This window comes from Schistocerca cancellata, chromosome 6 (genome assembly GCF_023864275.1).
Source record: "Schistocerca cancellata isolate TAMUIC-IGC-003103 chromosome 6, iqSchCanc2.1, whole genome shotgun sequence".
Lineage (NCBI taxonomy): Eukaryota > Metazoa > Arthropoda > Insecta > Orthoptera > Acrididae > Schistocerca > Schistocerca cancellata.
The window spans coordinates 397,393,931-397,420,068 of NC_064631.1; the positions used below are offsets into that span (position 1 = coordinate 397,393,931).

General features: G+C 39.8%; 1 protein-coding gene across 1 annotated transcript; it reads right to left on the minus strand.

Moving 5' to 3' along the window:
• Positions 1–17,608: 17,608 nt before the first annotated feature.
• LOC126191159 (oligosaccharyltransferase complex subunit ostc-B) lies at positions 17,609–23,563 on the minus strand. The gene is made up of 4 exons (XM_049931930.1): positions 23,306–23,563; positions 23,148–23,221; positions 19,025–19,242; positions 17,609–18,037 (listed from the first exon to the last, which is right to left on the minus strand). The coding sequence occupies exons 1-4, from the start codon at positions 23,442–23,444 to the stop codon at positions 18,019–18,021; spliced, it is 450 nt and encodes a 149-aa protein (XP_049787887.1). The 5' UTR covers positions 23,445–23,563; the 3' UTR covers positions 17,609–18,018.
• Positions 23,564–26,138: the final 2,575 nt, after the last annotated feature.

Below are 26,138 nucleotides of genomic sequence, written 5' to 3' on the forward strand. Positions count from 1 at the left end.
TAAATGTCACTAAGCAAATACTGGCAAGAGACCAAGCCATAGGCAATATTTATTATGTGACAGATAATACTTTGAAAAGGTGTCGTTTTACAAATAAGGCACTCCATTAAATCTCTAGCTCAGTCAGAACAGGGCAACAATCACTAATATAAATTTTTGTCTTTGTTGTACTCACGGATATCTATTATAAGAACTGAAACCAAAAATATAGTGTAGTGTAACTACCACTGGAGACAAAAGTCTTGGCATAGCTATATGCACATATACAGATGGTGGTTGTATGGTTTACACAGAAAAGAGCAGTGTATTGGCTGAGCTGTCACTTTCACTCTGGTGATCCATGTGAAAACGTTCCTAGTGTGGTGATGGCTGCACAACAAGAATTAAGACTGAATGGTACCTGGAGCTAGATGTACGAGACATTCTATTTCGGAAATCGTTAGGGAATTCAATATTCCAAGATCCGCAAAGTCAATAGTGAGCTGAGAATACCAAATTTCAGGCATTAGCTCTCACCACAGACAACATAGTGGCCAATGGCCATCACTTAACGACTGAGAGTAGTGGCATTTGTGTCAAGTTGTCAGTGCTAACAGACAAGCAACACTGCATGAAATAACTGTGGAAATCAATGTGGGATGTACGACAAACCTGTACATTAGGACAGTGCGGCGAAATTTGTCATTAATGGGCTAAATAAACAGATGACCGATGTGAGTGCCTTTGCTAATACCACATTGCCTGCAGCACCTCTCCTGGGCTTGTGACCATATTGGGGATCCTAGACAACTGGAAAACCGTGGCCTGGTCAGATGAGCCCCGATTTTCATTGGTAAGAATTGATGGTAGTGTCGAAGTGTGGCACAGACCCCATGAAGCCCAGGACCCAAGTTGTCACAAAGGCATTATGCAGGTGGTGATTCCATAATGGTGTGGGCTATGTTTACGTGGAATGGACTTCGTCCTCTGGTTCAACTGAGCTGATCATTGACTGGAAATAGTTATATTTGGCTACTTGGGAGACCATTTTCAGCCTTTCATGGACTTCATGTTCCCAAATAACGATGGAATTTTTATGGATGACATGCACCATGTCACCAGGCCACAACTGTTCGTGATTGGTTTGAACAACATTCTGGACAATTCGACAGAGTGATTTGACCACCCAGATGGCCCAACATGAATACCATTAAATATATTTATGGGACGTAATTGAGAGGTTAATTCATGCACAAAATTCTGCACCAGCAACACTTTTGCAATTATGGATGGCTATAGAGGCAACATAGCTAAATATTTCTGTAGGGAATTTCCAATGACGTGAGTCCATGTCACGTTGAGTTACTGCCCAACACCGAGCAAAAGGAGGTCAAACACAATATTAGGAGGTATCCCATGACTTTTGTCACCTCACTGTAGTTTTTAAAAAAAATGCTGTTTACAAGACCTGATGAGAGGGGAAAATAAATATGCTACAAAATTATTTGCCAAACACATGCAGTACTGGTGGTAATGGTTGCTTTCATCGTAGGAGCCATTTGAGTCCACATACTTCTGCAATCATTTCTTCCACAGCTGAAATTATTTCTGTGACGCTGCACAGGATATCCACAATGTTTGCTTTCTGGCGCAGTGCAAGAACTCATCTATAGTAAACTTATGATCCAGTGCAGCTACCAAGATTGCACACAATAGTTTCTCAGAGATGTAAGCAGTCTCACATATGTGTGTGTGTGTGTATGTGTGTGTGTGTGTGTGTTTTACTCACCTCAAAGTTTCAGAATTGTGGTTCTGGAGGAGAGTTACAAGAAGCAAATTGGACTGAAAAAAACAAAGGAGATGGTTCTACAAGAAATAGCAGAGAAGAAAGAACTACTGAAAGTTGTCTACAAAACATTTTCAGAGCAAAACATAAGTAAGGAAGTGAGGGGACAACTGAGAACATTGTATTTAAAAATACAGTCAGTGAGATAGAGATGTTCATACATGGAGATAAAGGACTGTTCAAGAGAAGCAGCAGCTCTGGTTCACTGCACACTACACGCAGAAACGCATGGCAGAGCAGCAGGGCCTCTGCAGTTCAGCGCATAATGCTTGCACAGTACAGGACGCCGAGTTTGAAAGGAAGCGGCAATTTTACAATCGCAAAATTTTTTTCAGATTCTATCAGGAAAGCAGATGACTTACAGGACCCTGCATACCTCACATGGTAAACCACTTTCTGAGCAACAAAATATAACCCTCCTTAAATTTTTGTAGGTGATGAGGGGTTTTGATTCTTAAAGCTTTGTGACCCTACCTTGAATGTAAAATCACTGATAATTGGAAAAACAAAGTTTTTAATACAGGCTTTCTCGTGCTTGTCAGTGGAATGTACATTTGCTATACTGAGCTCCAGATTTCATGTGTTTAGAAGACCCTTTGAGTGTGAGCTGGGGATGGAAGATAGAATAGTGACAGTTACATGTGTACTACATCATTATTTGAGGACTTAAAACAATACATAAAGTGATTTCGCTGAGGAGGACATGAGACCACTCAGTTCTGAGCATCATCTCACACACGCTCGACATAGGTACAGTGCACTGAAGCTTTTCTCAAGAGATAAAAATTCTAGAAGTGTTAGTCCAAAGGCAGCTAACAGCTTTTCTTTTTTTTAAAAAAGGAAAAAAGCCTAGTGATACTGAAGTGATGAACAAGTTGTCTTGTTTATGTTCATAGTTTGAAAAGTTCCAAATAAAATAAGTAAACAACAACTAATACAATTCCTTTGCTATCTTCTAACATATTTCTTCCTTTAACTTAAGTCTTATGTAATCCAGATGACTGGTATCATATAAAGTGTTAGGTTACCTTAACTGAATGAATCACATATTCCACCATTAAATGTTTTTTTTATATCAACAATGAGAGTGAACTATGGTTACACATGCACACATTGCTTCTGAAAGCTCAGCACACCGAGAATGCAGACAACGGGTGCGACAGAGAGAGAGGTAAACTATGCTTCTTGGACAATGTCAGAGGCCTGCCCAGCTTGACTCCCTGCTGTGCATCTCTGCTGGGTTCTTCACAGTGCTTCATTGGAGTGTGTGCTTTACAACAAACACCGGCAACCCTTTGCTCTGCCTCTGCTGCTTCTTTTGGAAAAGATGAGAAAGAAAGAGGAGGTTTTAGTCGTGGTTCAGAAACTGAGGGGTGCAAGTGTTTAGAAGAAAACAATTATCTTGCTGGATCAAAATTTGGTACAAATCTCAAAGAGCTTGATCTCATGGTGGGTTAATCACTAATGGGTTGGATAGATGTTTAAGGCAAGACAGTCAACAGAATACAGCTTCTTGGGCACCAAATGCTGCAAAGCAATACTGCACTCAGTCAAATATACAACACGCTGTCCAATAGGAATTACATTTACTGAACTTCACATGGTACACCCATGGATCCTACTAATCCTCCAAAATCCACTCTATGATTCAGATAGGCTGTTAGCTCTCCCCCCCCCCCCCCCCCCCCTTTCCAACATACATAAATATCTTTGGGTGTCGATTTTCACTTTGTCGGCATTGTTGCTGGTGAGATCCCCCCTCCCACTTACTATTCACTTGTGACTATTCAGAATGCATTATGCACATGATGTGTCTTTAACCACCATTGTTAACATACACAATTGCTTGCTATTCAATGGAAAAGAAGTATATCTCTCACAATCATACAAAACTGTTAAGGCTTTCGTGGCCACTTCTTGACAAACTGCCTATTGGCTTCTGTCTCAGATTCTTTGGCCGACATTCGTCTTATGATTTTTCTTGGTGTTTAGCTAACACGAGTGGCTGACATGGTCAAAGTTTCACTCTCCCTTTCTGGTGGTGGACTGATGCCAAGCTCGTGGCCGCAGACTGTATGTACCTGGCAAACCAACATCCAAGGGCTTCTCCACGGTTATTTCTGGTGCGGTTGCTATCTGCAGTGGTCATTCACTGCAGCATGGGGAGCCAGGTTCTGCTTATCTTGAGACTTTCTTCTTTCTTGTTGAAGCTATTTTCGTGTTTGCGTATTTCTATAGCTTCTCTGAACAAGCAGGAGTGATCACTCCTTTCTACAGCCAGAACTTCCATGTCGGCGAATTTTGTTACGTGATCGGTCTCCACAGTAAGTGATCTGCTATGGCCGATGTCTCCACCTGTCCCAACCTGCAATGACACTTATGTTCTGTGATCCTGGTATTGATTGATTTTCCACTAATTCCAAAATAAAGTTTTCCACATGTGCATTGTATGCGGCATATTCCCGACATTGCAAGTGGTTCCCTTTTATCCTTCGCTGATCTAAGACACTCTTTGATCTTCTTTGTTGGTTTATAAACAGTCTTTATGCCGTGTTTGTTGTTGGTTTATAAACAGTCTTTATGCCGTGTTTGTGCAATATATGGTTGATTCTGTCTTTCACTGAGGGAATGTAGGGCAGAAAGGGTGCACCTGACATTTCTTTTTCTGATGTGTCACTTCACCGAGTCTTTGACTCTGTTATACTTTTAATATAACTTGCGGAGTACCCATTGCTCCTCAGAACACTTTCCAGGTGTTGCATCTCACGGTTGTGGTTCACATATTTGTCGTGTTTATGTTACAAGCGTATTAATCATGCCTCTTTTCTGGCTCAGGTGGTGATTTGATAGTTTGTGCAGGTATTGGTCCACGAGTGTCAGTTTCCGAGGAACACCTAAGTGACTTCCTACGACACTTGAACAGCTTCCATGCTAAAATTTACCATGGAAGTAGGAAAGCACAAAAACTACCATTTCTAGATGTGCTGGTCACAATGCACAATGAAAACATGGGACACAGCATTTATCAGAAACCGTCACACACAAACTGTCAAATCACCACCTGAGCCAGAAGAGAGAGTTCGTAATGCGAGCAAGACGAATATGTGAGTTGCAGAACATCAGATGCAAAATGCAACATCTGGAAAGTATTCTGAGGCGCAATGGGTACTCCACAAGTTATATAACAGAGTCAAACACTCGGCGAAGTGACACATCAAAAAAAGAAATGTTGGGTACAGCCTTTCTGCCATACATTCCCATAGTGACAGACAGAATTGGCCGTATATTGTGCAAACATGGCATAAAGACTACTTAAAAACCAACAAAGAAGATCAAAAAGTGTGTCAGATCGGAAGAGGATAGAAGGAATCCACTTGCAATGTCAGGAATATACTGCATACCATGCACATGCAAGAAAGATTGTGATGGAATAAGTGGACAATCAATCACCACCAGGATCACAGAACATAAGTGTCATTGCAAGTTGGGGCAGGTGGAGAAATCGGCTGTGGCAGAGCATGCACTGTGACAGACTAACCACATAGTAAAATTCGCCGACATGAAAGTTCTGTCGGCCAACCGAATGAGGTAGCACATTGGTTGGCACACTGGACTCACATTTGGGAGGACGATGGTTCAAACCTGCATCTGACCATCCTGATTTAGCTTTTCTGCGATTTCTATAAATCACTAAAGGCAAATGACGGGATGAATCCTTCAAAACGGAAAGGCTAATTTCTGTCTGTACCCTTCTCCAATCGGAGCCTGTGCCAGTCTCTAATGACCTCACTGTCGACAAGAGGTTAAACACTGATCTCTCTTCCCCCCACACCCCCTTCCCTCCACCACCTTACCCAATAATATTTTTCACAAATCTACACAAAAACAAACTTCTTGTAAAATACTTCAACCTTTTGTGGCTCTTCAGATTTTGTACATAACTTTGTCAAATTATTTGCCTCTTCTTACCACTCCTGAATAAGAAATGTTCATCTTCAGTTGAAACTTCTGGACGAGAGGATATATATAAACGTTTCGTCTCCATCTGTGCGAGACATCTTCTGAGGTCGTCCAGCTACTGCCACTGAGGCTCCAGGTACTCTCGCATTTATGGAGCGCATAGAGGGCACCACCATTCATCGCATGATGTCGACGGTATGCCTATCTTTGGAAGGCGTCATCATTCTCGATTAAGAGTAATCGATTGTCATTCTGCTGGCGCAACAACGACAGCCATATTTTATCCAACTTCAAAAGTTCCTCTTTTCTATTAAAATTAAATTTAATTTCGTGGTTGCCATCTCGAAAAACATTCTCAGCTACGGCCGATTTTTCGATGTGTCCTAAGCAAGTTTCTTTTATGTTCAGGCTAAGTGGGTGTTTACACTTCCTTTTCGTTGTTCCAATATATAATTGTCCACAACTGCATGGAATTTTGTATACCCCAGGTGTTGCTAGGGGGGACGGGCATCTTTTGCAGTTCTTAAATAGTACTTAGTTTTCTTGGTGGGTCTGAAGATTGTTTCGATCCCATACTTGGCCAGAACTTTCCCGATACGGTCCTTGACTTTATTAATGAACGGTAGGAAAACTTTTCCAGTAGGTGTGACCATTGTTGCTCTGGACTTCTGGCTTCTTTTCTTCTTTGATGGAGGACTCGATCAAATTCCTTGTTGGTATATTCGTTTTTCATGAAGGCTGACTGTAAGTGATTTAGTTCGCTCTGTCCACCCAGGTTTTCATGACACCTTTTTTTTGCCTAGGATGATGGTTTGATTCCTTGTGGAGGTATCGATCCATGTGAGTGTTCTTTCTATATAACTTGTGACCCAGTGTCCCATCCACCCGTTTAATTACCGACACATCCAGGAAATTGAGTTGGCTGTTGCTCTCTTTCTCCATCGTAAACTGTATCTTTGGGTAAATACTGCTCAGATGCACCTAGAAGACAATCCAACTCTTCTTCACCATGAGTCCACACTACAAATGTGTCATCAACATAGCGGTACTATTTAGCTGGCTTTTTACGGCAGTCTGCAGCACTCACTGTTCGAAGATCTCCATAAATAGTCAACAGCTGGACTGAGAGGGCTTCCCATCGCCACCCCGTCGATCTGTTCGTAAAACTCGCTGTTGTACTGGAAATAAGTTGTTGTCAGGCAGTGTTTAAATAAAGCCACTTCGTCAGTCGGAAAAATATCTGCTATATATGAAATAGCTTCGTTTACAGGCAACATGGTAAACAATGACACTACATCGAAACCCACAAGAATATCACTTGGGCTGATGTTAATCTCCCTCAGTTGTTCAATAAAATGTGCTGAGTTTTTAATGTAACTGTCTGTTCTGCCAATGTATGGTTGCAGCAAGCAGGCATATTCTGGCCACCTCTTGTGTTGGAGATCCTTCCTATAGCACTCACAATTGGTCTCAACGGGACCTGTGGTTTATGTACTTTGGGGGTCCATATAGTCTGGATGAATAAGCTACCATTTTGCAGAGTTGTTTAAAATCATCCAAAGAAAGAGAAGATTGTTTTAACAGTTGACTGGTATTTCTCAAAATTTTGGTTGTAGGATCCTTCTGAAGCTTTTTACATGTAGTGGGATCCAAAAGGTCACTAATCTTCTTACGATAATATTCGGTGTTCAGCAAAACCGTAGCATTTCCTTTATCAGCTGCAAGTACAATAATGCTCTTATCCGCATTAATCTCCCTCAGTGCCCTCCTTTCCACTTGAGACAAATTGTTGGTAGGTGGTTTTGCTTGGCATAATATTCTGGCTGTTTCAGTCCTGATTTCATCCGTGGAATGCAATGGTAACAAATGGATTTCTGCCTCCACATTTGCTATAATGTCTTCCGTAGGAACCTTAAGTAGCGTGACTGCAAAGTTGCCTCCTTTCGATAGAACTGAATGTTCCTCTTTTGTTAATTCTCTCCCAGACATGTTAATCACAGTTTGAGAGTTGCCAGTGACTGACGTTTCACTTCTACCTTTCTGTAGGCCATCAAATTTCCTCTTCTGCCTATTAGTTGCTATTTCTACACTGAGCTCCATGATCCTGAACGTTACACAGTCCACATTATTCCAGTCATAACACTGCATTATGTTACTGATATACACTCCTGGAAATTGAAATAAGAACACCGTGAATTCATTGTCCCAGGAAGGGGAAACTTTATTGACACATTCCTGGGGTCAGATACATCACATGATCACACTGACAGAACCACAGGCACATAGACACAGGCAACAGAGCATGCACAATGTCGGCACTAGTACAGTGTATATCCACCTTTCGCAGCAATGCAGGCTGCTATTCTCCCATGGAGACGATCGTAGAGATGCTGGATGTAGTCCTGTGGAACGGCTTGCCATGCCATTTCCACCTGGCGCCTCAGTTGGACCAGCGTTCGTGCTGGACGTGCAGACCGCGTGAGACAACGCTTCATCCAGTCCCAAACATGCTCAATGGGGGACAGATCCGCAGATCTTGCTGGCCAGGGTAGTTGACTTACACCTTCTAGAGCACGTTGGGTGGCACGGGATACATGCGGACGTGCATTGTCCTGTTGGAACAGCAAGTTCCCTTGCCGGTCTAGGAATGGTAGAACGATGGGTTCGATGATGGTTTGGATGTACCGTGCACTATTCAGTGTCCCCCCGACGATCACCAGTGGTGTACGGCCAGTGTAGGAGATCGCTCCCGGTGTTGGCCCTGTGTGCCTCGGTCATATGCAGTCCTGATTGTGGCACTCACCTGCACGGCGCCAAACACGCATACGACCATCATTGGCACCAAGGCAGAAGCGACTCTCATCGCTGAAGACGACACGTCTCCATTTGTCCCTCCATTCACGCCTGTCGCGACACTACTGGAGGCGGGCTGCACGATGTTGGGGTGTGAGCGGAAGACGGCCTAACGGTGTGCGGGACCGTAGCCCAGCTTCATGGAGATGGTTGCGAATGGTCCTCGCCGATACCCCAGGAGCAACAGTGTCCCTAATTTGCTGGGAAGTGGCGGTGCGGTCCCCTACGGCACTGCGTAGGATCCTACGGTCTTGGCGTGCATCCGTGCGTCGCTGCGGTCCGGTCCCAGGTCGACGGGCACTTGCACCTTCCGCCGACCACTGGCAACAACATCGATGTACTGTGGAGACCTCACGCCCCACGTGTTGAGCAATTCGGCGGTACGTCCACCCGGCCTCCCGCATGCCCACTATATGCCCTCGCTCAAAGTCCGTCAACTGCACATACGGTTCACGTCCACGCTGTTGCGGCATGCTACCAGTGTTAAAGACTGCGATGGAGCTCCGTAAGCCACGGCAAACTAGCTGACACTGACGGCGGCGGTGCACAAATGCTGCGCAGCTAGCGCCATTCGACGGCCAACACCGCGGTTCCTGGTTTGTCCGCTGTGCCGTGCGTGTGATCATTGCTTGTACAGCCCTCTCGCAGTGTCCGGAACAAGTATGGTGGGTCTGACACACCGGTGTCAATGTGTTCTTTTTTCCATTTCCAGGAGTGTATAAATGGAGATACAGCAGCTTACTGCTAGTTGCCACTAGTTCTCGCCACATCTGGTGAATTCGTTCTCGTAGCATTGCTACTTCTATGCGGTTGTAAATACATTGTGCTTGCGCCAAGTGAAACAGTCTCCTCACCTTCAGAAACTTCGGCACTGTTACAGTGTCCCGGCAGCATAGCAGGAAAGTAAGCGTACACCATTGTTGAGCTTTCTTCTTGCGCAGTCCCTCCAGTCGCCAAACCAAAACTGACATTTCCTCCTGTAGAGGCGTTTAATCATACAATGTAGGCTTTCACGGCTGGTGTTGTCTTCAGTTGTAACTTCCAGGCTGAGAGGCTGTGGTCGATGTATAAAATTTCCACCTAACGTTTTGTCTCCATCTGTGGGAGACATCTTCTGAGGTCATCCGGCTACTGCCACTGAGGCTCCAGGTACTCTCACATTTATGGAGTGCATAGAGGGCACCACCATTCGTCATGTGATGCCGACGGTATGCCTATCTTAGGAAGGCGTCATCATTCTTGATTAAGTACGACGACGAGTTTTTGGGGTGGCAATGAGAAGCCCTCTCAGCCCAGCTATTGCCAATTTATTTATGGAGATCTTCGAGCAGCGAGCGCTGCAGACTGCCAGTAAAAAGCCCGCTAAATGGTGCTGCTATGTTGATGACACACTTGTAGTGTGGACTCATGGTGAAGAGGGATGTCTTCTTGGTGCAGCTGAACAGTATTAACCCAAAGATACAGTTTACGATGGAGAAAGAGAGCAACTGTCAACTCAGTTTCCCGGATGTGTCGGTAATTAAACAGGTGGATGAGACACTGGGCCACAAGGTATATAGAAAGAACACTCACATGGATCGATAACTCCACAAAGAATCAAACCATCATCCTAGGCAAAAAAGAGGTGTCATGAAAACCTTGGTAGACAGAGAGAACAAAATCTGCAAGCTGGCCTGCTTGCAAGATGAACTAAATAACTTACGGTCAGCCTTAATGAGAAACGAATATACCAGCAAGGAATTTGATCAAGCCCTCAATCAAAGAAGAAAAGAAGCCAGAAGTCAGAGCAACAATGGTCACCTAATGGAAAACTCCTACCATTCATTAATAAAGTCACGGACCATAATGGGAAAGTTCTGGCCAAGTATGGGATCAAAACAATCTTCAGACCCACCAAGAAGATTAAGGAATACTTAAGAACTGCAAAAGACACCCAACACCCCCTAACAATACCTGGGGTATACAAAATTCCATGCAGTTGTGGACAAGTATATATTGGAACAACGAAAAGAAGCGTAAACACCCGTTTAGCCGAACATAAAAGAAACTGTTGCTTACGACACATTGAAAAATCGGTTGTAGCTGAGAATGTTTTTCGAGATGGGAATTTAATGAGACAAGCGTTCTAGCACTAACATCCCATTATCATGCGCGCATGTATAGAGAAGCAATACAGATTCACGAACACCATAATAATTTTAATAGAAAAGAGGATGTTTTAAAGTTATGGATGTCCACATTGCACCAGCAGAATGACAATCAATTACTCTTAATCGAGAATGATGATGCCTTCCACAGACAGGCATACAGTTGGCATCAAGTGACGAATGATGGTGCCCTCTATGCGTTCCATAAATGCGAGAGTACCTGGAGCCTCAGTGGCAGTAGCCAGATGACCTCAGAAGATGTCTCCCGCAGATGGAGACGAAACGTTAGGTGGTAATTTTATACATCGACCACGGCCTCTCAGCCCGGAAGTTTCAACTGAAGACAACACCAGCCGTGAAAGCCTACATTGTATGAAGAAATGTTCATGTTGGAAAAACTAGATTTTACAATTATAGCAATGAAAATATATTGTAACTGGATGGATAAAATGCGTACTCACGAAGTAGCAGCAGCAGCAGCAAAAGCAGAAGAAGAAGAAACACATATAAAAGATTTGGAAATACACAAGCTTTTGGAGCCAGGGGCAGAAGTGTTCAAGCAAAAGTACGAAGGAAATAAACTGGCAAGGTTTACGAAATACAGAGTGTTATGGAAAAGTCACCCAGAACCCTGGGTCTGGGGAGACTTACTGTGTGGGATGAAAAGGAAAGACTTATTGTTGGTGCCTGCACGGAATGAGGCTTGAAAACCTGACAACTTAAAAGTGAAAGATTGGATAGTAAGCAACCAGTGCTGGATCACTTGGTATGGATTGACCCTATGGAAAGACACTGAGCAGAAAAAAACCACCCACTGCGGAGTGGAGGCCCTGAGTAGTGGATAGGCAGATCAATTGTGTTAGCATTGCTGAAAGTGTAGAACAGATTAACACAACTGCCAATAGTTGCCTTTTAATTTTTGTTGTGATTCAGCCAATAAGGGCACGAACTTGTTCATGACTTCCCATTCCAAACAATTTTCCATATCTTATTTTAATTTCTGTAATCTTATATGCACTTTCATCAAAAATATGTATGTACTTCATAAGATAAGATAGTCCTGAATGGAATAGCAACTCGTTTTTTTTTTTACTCATTGAGTAGTAAATGATCTGCTACACCGTGGCACATACATCTGGTGCTTAAGTCTAAGCCTCCCATTGGTAACTCGTGATTAACATGTTCTTGCCCATGGTAGTTGACAATAACAGATTTTTATATGTAAGGTACTCACAGTAATCAGTTGACCCATGTCCAGCACCAACACACCTGATCTACTGTGAAGTAGTTTGAAGAACTCTAAAAACGTTAGGATACTAGGCTCACTCAAATGTCACTTGAACAGAATTATATTTTCCATGACTCAGACAATAGAAGAAAGAGTATGGTTTGGACCCAGGTGAACCAAACTCCTGACAAAGAGCCAAAGTCATGACAATTAACCACTTTCGGTAACCTAAAAGTGGTCTTTTACATGCTACTATGAGATCTGTTTGGTGTCAATTCCTTCAAACTCTGCAAGTGGGATGTAATCCTTTCCTTTCTGCAGGCTAAACACCAGAACTTATTCTGAAAACTGTTTTGCCTGATCTCTCACCCCCTTTTCAAACCTTTACATTAAACTATCCCATCATGCTCTCTTCTTTCTACATACAGTATAGTTGTGAAACTGCAAAATTAGATTGATAGATGTTTCAATGCTGCATTAATCCACAGTATAGTGCAATCTTAATATACAACGTGTACAAAAATCTGACCTCACTATGATTTCTTGCAATGCGAACCACCATGATGCATACAAACAAGAGTAGCAGAAATTCTCACTGGTTTATTGAACTCTCAGGAGAGTCACAGAAATACTGAAAAAACCTGAATAGGTAGATACTAGAAGTTAGTTCTCAATATCCCTCAAAAGCCCACTTACAAAGTTTCATGAACAAGTGTTAAGTGAAGAATCAAGAAATACATTATGTAAGTGAAAGGGATGAATGAAACTAATACACTGTAGATTTGGGAGTACCCTCTCCCTTGCACTTCACAGTGGTCAGCAGAGTATGCATGAACATGCTACACACATTTTTGTACACTGGTCTTTGTTTCATTTCTCAGGACCAATAAGTGTTTGTTCATATGTATATAGACTGAAGCGTGCCAATGCAGGGTCTCTCACCTGGGACTACTGCTTAATAGGCAGGTGCATCAGCCACTGTGGTTCACACAACTGTGTGGATTACCCCGGCATGCCTCCCCCTCAATCCAAATCCTCACTGCCGCCCCAATCTACTTTAAACTCCTCTTACATAGGAACAGAATTCCCGAGACTCTCCACAGTCTGGAATAGCTGGATCCCCCATTTACGTTAAATGCTGAGGTGCTATTCCAGAACATGGAGAGCCTAAGCAATTCTGTTTGTGTGTAAGGGGGGCATTTAAAGTAGGCTGGGGCAGCAGTGAGAGTTTGGATCAAAGAGAGAGGCGTGCCAGGATAACCCGTGTAGTTCTGTGAACTATTGTGCCAAAGTGGCTTACTAGCTAATGCACCTGCCAAGTAAGCAGGAGACTCTGGTTTGATTCCCAGCTTTGGTACAAAGTTTGTCTATATTCATCAATTCATATACATATGAGACTGGTCAAGCCTCTGAAATTGTCATTTTAATAAGTATTTGCTTATAGTGATGAGAGCTTCCTGTCAGGCCTTTGGTATTAAACTGTAACTGTATGACAATCATATAACAATCTCTTTTTTACAATCAATCGATTTAATTATTTTATTCCCCTTTTATCAGGAACACACAGCTTGCCTAACACCTAAAATTTGTTTATTGTGTATTCTCAAAGACAAATACAGAATATGTTTTGATTGTGGTCATAACTCTGTAGGAACAATTACAAATAAAAAACACTTTGTATACCTTGATGTCTTTTACTTAAAAATATTATAGGCATAAACTAATGTATTTTGCTCCTGAAAGGAATTCCTTATTATTGTAAAACATTTACAGCAAGAAACTCCATCAAGGCCATTTCAAAGCAGCTTCCACTTGAACTTTTTAAATTCTTTGGAATCCTGTTATAAAACAAGATCTTAATGTAAAAGGGGCTGTTGTCTGCACATTGTGTTGTATACCTTTCCAGATGATAATCACATTCTCTCGCAGCATTATAAATATGATATGTACATCTCACTCTATTGTGTTGTTTGTCTTTTAAAACTAGTTAAACAGTTTTATAAACATCCTGACTCGGCATCAGTGAATTCTTACTTTTGAACATCAGATGTCTGCAATAATCATGACATGAATGAAAAATATAGCACATTACTATGCATTCTTTACTTTATTTGAAAACTGTTTTCCCATGAAAGTAACTCATATTACCCAAGGAATAAAGGTATCTTGTAGGACAAAAAGAAAACTTCTGATGTTGATGCTGTAGCTTGTTAAAAGTAGTATTGCAAAACACTGAGGAAATTAGTGCTTAATTGATGCAACTGTACTATGAGAAAAAGACAGTCACATTTGGTAACACCTCTAAGACAATATGGGATCAGTACAACCAAAGGTTAGGAGCAGATAGCTTTAAAAACAAATGATACAGTGTAGTAAAACCTTTTAACAAGCATTTCATAACTGTTGCTGAAAAAAATAGTTTGTCAGGCTCCTGTGACAAAAATCTAGACTAGCCATTACAGGTAACATCCGTAATACCAATACGCCCCTCACTACTCCAGAAGTATTGTCAAACACAAAATTATAGTGGTTATAATAAAATATCAACAAAATTAATCAGTCATGTCACAGGAGCCTTTCCTGACTGACATATGCTGAAGTTGTATTAAAAAGGGTCTAATGAAATACCATCAAACTTCAGTCCAATTTCAGTAGCCAACATCCTTGATTTTTTTTTTTTTTTTAGCCTCACAAAAGTGGCTTCTTAATATATTGTTAAGAGTTTAGATTACTTAAGGGTAACAGTAGTGATGTACATAGTTTGATTAGGCTATAATTATGGGCTACTGGTGTATTGTGTCGTCTGTCGAAGGTGTTTGCTTAAATCACACTGTTTTACGTAAATTACAATATTACGGTGTAATAGGAAATATGTCAAAATGGTTCACATTGTATCTCTTGAGATGAAAGAGTCCCATATTAAGCTGTCAGTAATCACCCAACTGGAACATAATTACATGTGGTGACCCGCAATGTTTAATCTTACTTTTTCTTCAGATATTTCATCTGTAACATTACCAAATGCCAGGTCTTTTTGTTTGCTGGTGATATAAGCATCATAATAACAAAATGCATAGTTTTAAAAATAGCTGTTTATGAAATTTTCATGGTCAATAATATATGGTTCCTAGCCAATTCTATGTCATTAAACTTAGAATATACACAGTTCAGAACTTGAATGTTTCCTTTCAATACATGTCTTAAATAATTCTCAGGATTACAACTTGATGAAAAATTCGGTTGGGAGGAACACACCACAGAACTGCTGATGCACCTACACAAATCTTTATTAACTCTTTTTCTACAAACCAACAACTCATTTCATGGAATCATACAAGAGATAAGAATAACCTACACAAATATGTAATGTCACTTACTTTTGTCCAGAAAGAGGTCAATAACTCAGACATAACTTGTCAGCAGTGAGAAAAAGTTATATTAATAACATTCAGTTTAAGAGGAGAGTAAAGCAATGATTGATACCCAACTACTTCTATCGTATTGATGATATGCTTAGTAGAGATACTGGAAACACAGTACAGTTTCCTTACTGGAACTTTAAGTAAAATTGACTTTTGCACATCTTCAGTGTAGTAATGTGATGAATGTAAATATGTGTTGTCAACTGTTTTATGTTTGATGACGTGTGGTTGCAATATCCTAAGAATTATAAACCTCGTTGTATATACCACGAATTTACACATTTGTGAAAAGTTTGGTATTATCTCCAAAATAGGAATGTTTCAGGTTGTTTTATTTTTTTCACATCCATGAAGTCTGTTAAGATCTGTGAAAGGAACATTTGCCTAGTCCCTTAAATTTTAGGCACGCAGCCACGCAAATAAAATTTCTTCCACTGACATTTCGGCTGTATATCATCCGGCCATTCTCACAGTAATTTATTTTATTTGCTCAGATGCATGCCCGGAATTCAATGGACTATTCATTACGCTGCAAAAAGTTGAAAATGAACATTGCCTATCTCCTTTTTCCTTCAGTATTCTTGATTTGTGTCATGTTCTACATCCTTTAGGATCAATCTCATTATGGATTTATGGAAGAAAATTTATATTTAATATAATCTAAGCAGTCACTGGACTTCTCTAAATCAAGTAGTGGTCCATGGACATTCTCGACAGGTTGTACACTCCAGACTTTAATACGGTACATTTCTGCTTGTGGCATGATACAAGATGGCTGCCAACAAAGCTGGCAAACATGTCATATGTTTGAAATATGCATCACATCACACACTGATTACTATGAACCGGACTAAATATATGAAGGAAGTGCCTTTCATGTAGCAGAACTGAAGTTGCTGCTGTCATGAAAATAGGAAAGGGACTTTTTTTATCATATTTCAAGAGAAGATCAGGAAAAACCTTTTGTGAACTCAATAAAGAATCTACAGAGAAACACCCTTTAGTGTCTGAGTCAACACCAATTGCACAATAGGAACAAACACATTTGGTGCAGCTACACTGCATGAAACCCTGTAATCTCGAGATACAATAAGTGCACTAATAATCTGTGAAAAAACCACATCAAAACCAGCACAAGACACTTAATTTTTGTTAACATAGATTGAAACAATTCTAAGACGAATGCAAGCAGCAACCTAGTCCATAGCACAATTGTAACTACACTTAAAAAAATTGGCCAGAGGCTAAGCTCATGTTGCACACTAGTGGCGGCCTCATACTGCCTCACGAAAGTGCCACCTGAATAGCATCTACGACCCCCCTTTCATATATCTGGAACAGTTACGAAACAGAGTAAAGTTACCTAATTTTTGTTCTGTGGCCTTACAGGTAAAATGTAAACGAAAACTTGGAAATGCAGCAATGTAGGATTCCACTGCTTCTCAGCGGCACCTGTACACTGCAACATCAACCTGCCTACATATTGTGCCTGTCACCTGACCATCAGTTGCAATCTTTTTACATCCTCACAGCATTCCTGAAGGTTCTCCTTTACAGAACATGCTCAGTTAATAATGGCAAAAAGCACACTGTGTGACTCTGCAGTTCGTTTCTGTGAATACAGGAATCAGTTACCAATGAATTAGGTGCAACAGTAAAGACAAACATCAGCTAAAACAAAACAACTCCGTTTTAGTATCAGAAAAATATTTCAGCCGTATTGCACCCAGTAGAAATTCATTATTTTCTGTTTTATAGGCTGCCTGAATGTGTAAGAAACAAGAATTATTCTATAAACAGTGGGCGAGTTCAAACAATTAACAGCATTGTATCGTTTCAGCCTGATGACAATCTCTTGGAACCTATATATCTCACTCCTTCTGTTACATGATACACCAAGTAGAAACTGACAAACTATTTAACAAACATTATTCCTAAGCTGCCTTAATTTTCATACACTCGTATTACATCTTATCAGTACTACGGCATGATGGACACAACTTTAAATATTCATTTATTTATAGAATCATTCTCTTCAAAATATGTAATAATGAAGATCACCTAAAACAGAATTACAGCCATTTTCCAAGCATCATTATAAAAGGATAACAATTTGCATTATGATTGAGGTTATCAAAGGGACTTAGGCAGGATTTCAGCACTCCAAAAACCATTTCAGACACAATTAGTCTAATTTTTAATATCACAAATACACCACTCATTTGTGAAATGTGTTCATGCCACACTTAAACTCATTATTTTCAAGTCAGACTGATATATGATTCACCTTATACTTCCACGTTTATGTACATTATTCATGATCGCTGTTACGGCATTTGTATACCTTAGTAACTTAACAGGTATTTTCCTTCCCAGGTAAGTGATAATATAATCAGTTAAATGGCACATGCTGAAAAAATCCATGCCAATAATAATTCATACAAGTTCTTCCTTTTAGTTTACTATTAAACATGTTTTAATGCGTTCTCTTTATAAATCCACATAGAAAATGATTGCCATACAAAATCACCAGTTTTGTAAAATGCACAATTCATTTATCTTCAAAAATATTTTTTATGTTCTTTATGATTGCAGGTATCCCCTGTAAAGAAAAATATATCATGAGATGTTTATTACCATAACCAGTTTGCACAGTCCAAACATATCCAGATTTTTACAACGAGTTTTACATAAATTTTCACGAGCTCAAACTCACATGGTGACTAAAAGTATTTAATTTGTGTAATTTTGAGTTCTCAGACAATGATGAAGGAATTAGATTATTAAACGAGACATGAAAAGTACTAGACGGATTTTTTTACCTGGTCGGTAAAATAATTGATGATGTCTGAGGTACAGAGGATATAAAATGCAGACTGGCAATAATGAGAACTTTCAGAAAAAGAGAACTTTACCAATACGAAATATAAATTTCAAGGTTTGGATGTCTTTCCATAAAGTATTCATCTGCAGTGTAGCATTACACTGGAGTGATTGCCAGACAATACACACAAGACCAGAATAAGAGATTTGGTATGTGGTGTTACAGAAGAATGGTGGAAATTGGATGGATAGATCAAGTAACTTATAAAAGGTGCTGAATAAAATCGGAGAGAAAATAGCTTCGTGGCACAACTTAATTAAAAGATTGGGTGGGTTGATACGAAATATCACGAGGCAGCATGAAAATTTGATAACGAAGGTGAGATGGAGGGGGTGGGGGGAGAGGGGGTGGGGAGAGAGAGAGAGAGAGAGAGAGAGAGAGGTGGGGGGGGGGGGTGATTTTAGGAGGAGATCAAGGCCCAAAAGAGTGTATGTTCCAGTAATCATTCAGAAATGTAGAGACTTCTTCAGGATAGATTATCAGAGAGAGCTGTATCAGGCCAGTCACTTTTGACAGGAGACTACAATAGCATGTAAAACAAAATGTCTTTGTGGAGCACAGTTGTCTGAACTGAATTACAGCAATTTCTATACAAACATATTATATCCTATATCATGATATTTTTCTGTTAATAAAGATTATTGTTGTAAAGAATAAAGTATGAATCTCTAGTAGCGAAATGAAATTAAGAAGGAATATACTTACGGCAACTTCATGCGCATAAATATCCAACATGTGAAGAATGACACAAGAATGCACAAGAATCCAACAGATATTAGAAGTATCCGATTGAGCTTTGGCGTAGAAGGACTGTGCGTATGGTCTAACACAACAAATCCCAGTCCACCCATTGTAAAAAGAAAACTGGATGCTAATCCTTCCATTATGTACTGTCCATTTACACGGTACGGCATGAAGGCAACCTGTGAAATAACAGTTTCAACATTAATGAGAAATACAATTACACAAATTTACACATATAAAGCAAATGTATATAACAGTGTTGAATATGCATGACTCTGGAAACACGAGAAACCTTTGAATTAGAGCAAAATAAAATTAGTTCTTTGTGACGGAAGAAATTTGGAATGTGATTTCTTTAGAGTACAAAAGAATCTATGAATCATATATCATAACTGAATAATACAGCTTCACAGCATGCAGCAAAATAGTGCCATCAGTTCTAGTGAACAACAGAAGCCATTGGTACATTATCTGAACTGGATGTCATATGATGCATACATGATGCCTGAGAGGCAGACGTCATTCAAATGTGTTTTGTTTGGATTAGGCCCTACTTCATTAAGTTTTTAGGGGTGCTGGCTTGAATCAAATTCTTTATTAGACCTGTATATTAGTGGACCATAATATTAAAGCACCTGGTGGTGAGGACACTTCAGGTGGCATATTGTGAGTCAGCATATAATCAAGGTTGATAGCATATGCACAGCTGAACGGTAACAATGACAGTGCAATATAGTGTCGACAGCAACCACTACACTGGTTTACCTTAACATCACTGCACGTTTTCATAAACAGTCAAGTGCAATAACATTTTGGTTGAATAATTGGTCTACTGGGGGCGGAGGATGATTGCCGTTCAGCTTTGACCAGTAAAGAGTGTGTCCCCCTCCCCTTCTTTTCCATAGCATACTCCAAGGTTTAGGTTGCGCTGGAAGAGTTCATTTGGTTGTGTTTAGTGATGTCGGGTTTACAGCTTGTTGTAGTGAAGCTGTACGTGGAACATGTAGTGAAGCTGTACGTGGAACACTGAAGCAAATACACCAGAATCTGCCAAGTTGAAACCAGCATGTTTCTAAAACATATGTGGACTCATAATTCATGATGGAATTTGAACAAGGGGCTTTTTAATTTGTTAGCTACAAGAACAAATGGATCTCTCAGGCAAAATAAATACAGAAAACCCACACATCCTGACATCTCCACACTTCGAGCCATTACCACCCACCACAAAGAAATTACCTGTTAAAGACTAGGCCTGAGGGGTCAAAAACTGGCAGGCAAAGAAAAGCCATGCTAAAGAATTCTAACACTTACCAACAGTGTTCCAAAGGAATGGATACACAGCTCAACAAACTGACTGGGTGTTGCAGTCACAATCACTGTTGAAGAGATTGAGGCAGAAAATAAAAAGCAACAAATCACATGTCTGCCTTACACAGCCTCAATCAGTGTAAAGATTGGCAGACTCCTATGGGCACATTTCACTTGTCTCAACAAAGACAAAAAGTCTTCTTTCCATTATTTAAGATGATTTAGGTCTCCAAAAACCAGGGTGTACCTCATTCCATGTACTATGTGTGGCAGGCTATTAGGACAACTGAAGATATGTGCAAGGGACATCAGGGAGACATCTGACAAAAACAACCAAGCAAATCTGCTGCCGCCACATATTGCCTTGAATATAGTCATGAAATGGAATATGATGAGACCAGTACCAATTGCGCAAATGCCACATTTGTGGGATAGCACGAGCGAGATGTCTGTCTGTGCTGAAATAAAGATGTCAAAAAACCTAATAAAACACGGCGGAGGCTTGGAGTCTGAAATTCAGTTTTTATGAAGATCCTGGTAGCCATTTCATCCACGAAAGCTGGGAACGATGCAAGAATGTGTTTTATGAAACAACACTGCAGGCTCTGAAATACAAATGAGCATTGAAGGGCCTACAGGCCACAAGAAATTGAGCTTGACTATAAACAGTGATGTGGCATCAACAATATATGACAATCTGGTTTGAGTCCAGGCAGCAAATACGTCTAGGACAGTTCACCATACCTGAAGATGACCAACTGTGTTGGTCGTCCAAATATTCTGCACAAAATGGGATCAACAACTCTGCTGTACTCCTTAATGCTCACCAATAAAAATCATACCAAGAAAACAAAAAGACATCACAGTTTAGTTGTTAGTTGGCAAAACTAACGATTGTAACATTTATTTTGCTACAATGCACATTCCCCAATGAAAATGCTAATTTATGAGTTGTGTGTTTTATGTAGTTATAACACCACCCCCACCCAGGACCCCCTGTTGCCAAGGACATACTATTTGTCAGTTTTTGTTCTGGTAATACTGTCATATTGTTGCTGACATCATTCACTGATTGTTTCTTGAGGCTTTTATCTCCACCATGTTGATGATACAATCAGTCTATTGTGCACAGTAAACCTGAGTCATTCTGAAGATCAGAATGAGCTTCGAGAAACAGTGTACAATAAAAGAGGCATAAGTTATTATAGCAGAGCAAAACGTGTATTAAAACAGCTTACGGACTAATTTTAAAAAATAATAATAATAATAAAAATAAAGTGGAGCATAACAAATATTCAAAAAGCCTCATGAACTGCATGCAATTAGATGCAAAGTATGATTGCTGGCAAATATTATCGGAGTAACATCTGACACATCGCACTTAGGAATGAAATTACAGAAACAAACAAGTAACAGCTCAAGAGAGCTTCTACATTAAGATGCTGACTGCCCGTGCATAGTGATGGATGTCTCACCGCCAGGCAACACAGTGTCAGATACTGCTGTTGCCACCGTCGGCACAAGATGTCAGGAGTGAGGTGCAGCTACGATTGCCACCAGCCTCATGGCACTCAACTTGTTAAACTAACAATGCCCAAGAACACTATGACTAATACAAACAGCAACTCAATATAATTTCCCTAATCCTGTCACCCTTGTAGAGGAGAAGTGTCCTCGCCTCGATCACAACTTCAGCCCTTGTACTCACATATCTGCAGTCCACCATCTACCTCGACATTCCATAACCCTCTGTACATTGCATTTGATGATAAAATTTACAATGTGAGTGAGTTATTCTCTTCCTTGCCAGTCATGACATGTGGTGTGTTAACCTAAAAAACTGGAACAGGTAAACATTACACACCTAAAATTACATCCAATAATGCATCCTACTGCCTCTACAGACAAAAGCAAAACGAGTTTAAACTAAAAGAAAATTTACATGAACAGCTATTTACCAGAAAGACTGCTTGTGGAAAGTGCAGACATCATTGTTACTAATGCACAAGTTTAAAGAGCCATTTAGGCTGCAGTAGATGGATGTAAAGTCATAACTAAGTAAAGACAAAGGGCAGATCTGGAAAGGCATTATTTGTGTACTGTAACACTATGAGTTACATTATTTATGAATACTTGCAAACAACACATGCAGCTTGCCTACAGCATAAAAATGACAAGATACATACTAAGTGTCGCTCTGATCACATAAGAAATGATTGCCAATTATCCAAACGCGACTTTCCTCAGACTGTTCGAACAGTTGCGAAACATTCGCCAGTATATTATGCGAAGTAAAACACACAGCAGTTACATGCAGTGTTGCATCAACTGCCATAGTTATAAAGAGAAAGCGTGAGTGGAATTGCGCAAGAAGAGCCAGACTAATGGTACACCTTTTTCGCCATCACTACACTTTGACCATATTTTAATAATGTAGCATTTGTTAAGAGGTTCACACAATACTTTCCTCAGTATTACACTGCTTCTTCAACAGCTTGCACGTTTTTTAAATTACATATCTAATCCAGAAAGATTTGTTTCTGCTGCTCTGCCTCCTACTATGCTTCGTTCATGAGTGTCACAGTGCAGTCAACATTTTAGATGCATAATTTGCTTGCTCAACTGATATAACGAAATAACGTTTTTAACAGAAAAATGCCTGCATTTACAGAAACAAAAAACATATTCCTAATATAAAAAAGCCATGACTTAGGCAAAGCTGATATACGGAATTAAGAAGAAAAAAAAAACACCTTATTGTGCAAATACATACCGGTCTCGAATGACCATGTTCATCTGTTGTCGACCCAACACTTGGCGGTTCAACAATTACGTCATAAATAATACCTGAAAAGAGATAATGCGTTTGAATAACGATAAACAATGCGCTGGTTTAATAAACACATTAAAGTCTTTTAGCCGAAAACGAACCTCCGGTTACCAGAAAATATGACACCAGCACAAGAGAAAACATAACCATAGCAGAAGGTTGATGAAACCATGATGGTCGTTTTATTTTTAAGTTAGGAACTTCTAAGACATAAAAAGGTATTCTGTACATAAATTCCATTGTTATATTCGCAAAAATATTCCCTCAGTCTCTATTTGTTTACTACACGCAACCCAACCAGAGACTTTCATATCTTGCTACTTCGCATCTTCACACGTACACACAACGGACACGTGTGTATTAATGAAACAGAGTTATTATTACATTAACGGAACTAGCAGAGAGCGAATACTCCAGCGAATACATACCAGAAGAAAGTAAAATGTGGTATAAAACGCATACGCAGTACAATACTTAAAAAATAATCTACTTAAAATAATCGATGAAAAATTTCTTACGTCATCAATATGCCTGTATAAAAACGAATAGGTCAAGTACAGTCTCGAGTCGAAGACGTAGAAGAATTGAACGAATGCAGGATATGTGGTGATAGCGATGTTTTTTGAAAGAAAAATCCCAATCCAAAATCTTAGTTTGAGGGAAACACACAATAAAGTGTAAGCTTCGAACTCACATAATGTCATAAACAGAACTATTAACGAACAGTACACCAAATTTCTTAAATTCTCCAACAGTATAAACTAAACTGGAAGTATATTGCGAGCTACTAACAAAAATGCTCAGCAAACACTGTTTACTACTGAATACAATAAAAGAAGTCACCAACATAGATACTTTGAAACTTGTCTGCCATGACTGTTATTATCGCCTCGTCTTCCGGGGTAATAGTTCTGAGTCCCATACTTCTTTTATACGAAAAGAACAATCCATGAGAATAATGACAACCAACAAGAAATTCGATGACTGGTACCTACTAAACCAATTGTTCAGTTTATATTACATTAAACCAGATTGCCACAAGCAGCAAAAGTGACGCCACTTGGCCGTCACTGCAGTGTAGTCACCGAAGTTCCATGTGGAAACACCCAAATTTCTGCGGCGCACACAAGTGACCCACCGTTAGCCATGTCTCAAAAATTGGAGTAGCTTTAACTTTGTGACGCCACTTCTGTTCCCCCGCCACCGATTAACACAACTCGACAATCATCTTGTGGCTGAAGTTCGAAGAACATCGTAATATTTTGATTTTACGTGTTATTAGTTTTGTTGTTTGTTTGTTTGCGTGTGTGTGTGTGTGTGTGTGTGTGTGTGTGTGTGTGTGTGTGTGTGTGTGTGTGTGTGTATGTGTGTGTGTGTTTGTGTGTGTCTGTGTGTTTCACAGTACCAAAAATGTTCCCAGTTGCAATTTACATACTGGGTATTGTAAAAGTTTATACAAGAAACATTTATAATGCCTAAATCAATGAATGCAACAAACTGTTGAAGCATTATAAGAATTGTGCATCTGCAGAACAAACTGGCACACAAAAGATTGATTTCTGAAAGTTGTGTATAGCTGTATAGTTGTAAATAAAATAAATTATAGCCACTATAAACCTTATTATTTTCTTTTGTGTGTTTAGAGAAATATTCTACCCTTTACTTAATATACAAGTGATATAGATCTGAAAATACGAAAAAATAATGCCATTACTGTACTCAAGCCAACACAAAAAATTGATCATTACATGCAGTATGGTAACAGCACAGCTATCATGACAGACTGATGTGGAGTATTATTCCACTACGTATGGTGAGTACCAACTACCGTGACAGTATGGTATGTGTGGTTTTATTCTATAGTGTATGAGTCCTGGATCAAGTCAGCATGGTGCTTATTTTAACAAATACATAATACAAACTTTCTACATTCACATTTTCTGGCAGTTCAGTGTTTTGCTATTGCAGTTACAGGCACATAGTGGTTAAGTTAGGTGATGATAGTATATGATGCATTGAAGGATTTTTGTGTGAGTAAGCAAATATTATAGAGTAGTTCCTGAAACTGATTTATGGTTTCACAGCAGTTCACTTAATTCTACAAATGATGAAAATTACTGCAATGCTGGCAACATACACAAGTATTGGCAACTTCAATGCTCTTAAACAGTTTCCCAGTGGATTTGAGAAATGAAGTAGCAAAGTTTCTGGTGGCAATACAATTTCAGCTTGAGTATAGCTTTTAGTAATGGAATTCATCAACTACATTACAGTGTCTTTTAGTGCATTTTCATAAATCATAACTCCAGAATTCGCTACAAAATAACTTTAGTCTAGCTTCTTATTAAACTGCTATGGTGTGTAATATTAGGTTTAAATGAGTCTCTGGGGCATCATGAATAGCATACAATACATCATACAATAACTCTGAAATTGTACTTTTAAGAATGTGGTACAAATATTGGAAAAGTGACAGGTAATCGCGAGATGTCAAATATCGAAGTGTAAGGTCTAGTGTTACTTGAGCTAGGACTACGTTTGTTATCTGAGTATTGTATTTTTTGATAGAGCTTGAGTTGCAGCTCAAGAAGTAATCGAAATTGTCCGTGCTATTCAAAAGTAATTCATGAATGGGTTTTTGTTTATGAGTGGTATCTCCATTATAAGTTTGTCTGATGCTACTACAGTATATCTGAATAAAATTTTTCTCAAAGCCAACATTTATGCTTGCTCTTCTTCTCATTGGATTCTTGGATCAGTTCTAATGCCATAATTCGAATGACAACAACAGTACCCATAGGAATGATCCCAGCTGACGCCATATCAAAAACAGTACCACTGAATTTTGACAGGAGCATGTGGAAACAACAACACATACATATGTACCTGTGTATCTGACTCCCTTCTGTAATGATGTTAATTGTTTACCGTTTT

What these genes read in the sequence shown, in the direction of transcription:
- LOC126191159 (XM_049931930.1), bottom strand. Translation starts at nt 23,444, where the DNA reads ATGGAATTTATGTACAGAATACCTTTTTATGTCTTAGAAGTTCCTAAC. An exon ending in ATATTTTCTGGTAACCGGAG is followed by an intron (nt 23,222 to 23,305) that starts GTTCGTTTTCGG and finishes ATCTCTTTTCAG; the next exon opens with GTATTATTTATGACGTAATT. An exon ending in AACATGGTCATTCGAGACCG is followed by an intron (nt 19,243 to 23,147) that starts GTATGTATTTGC and finishes GTTATTTCACAG; the next exon opens with GTTGCCTTCATGCCGTACCG.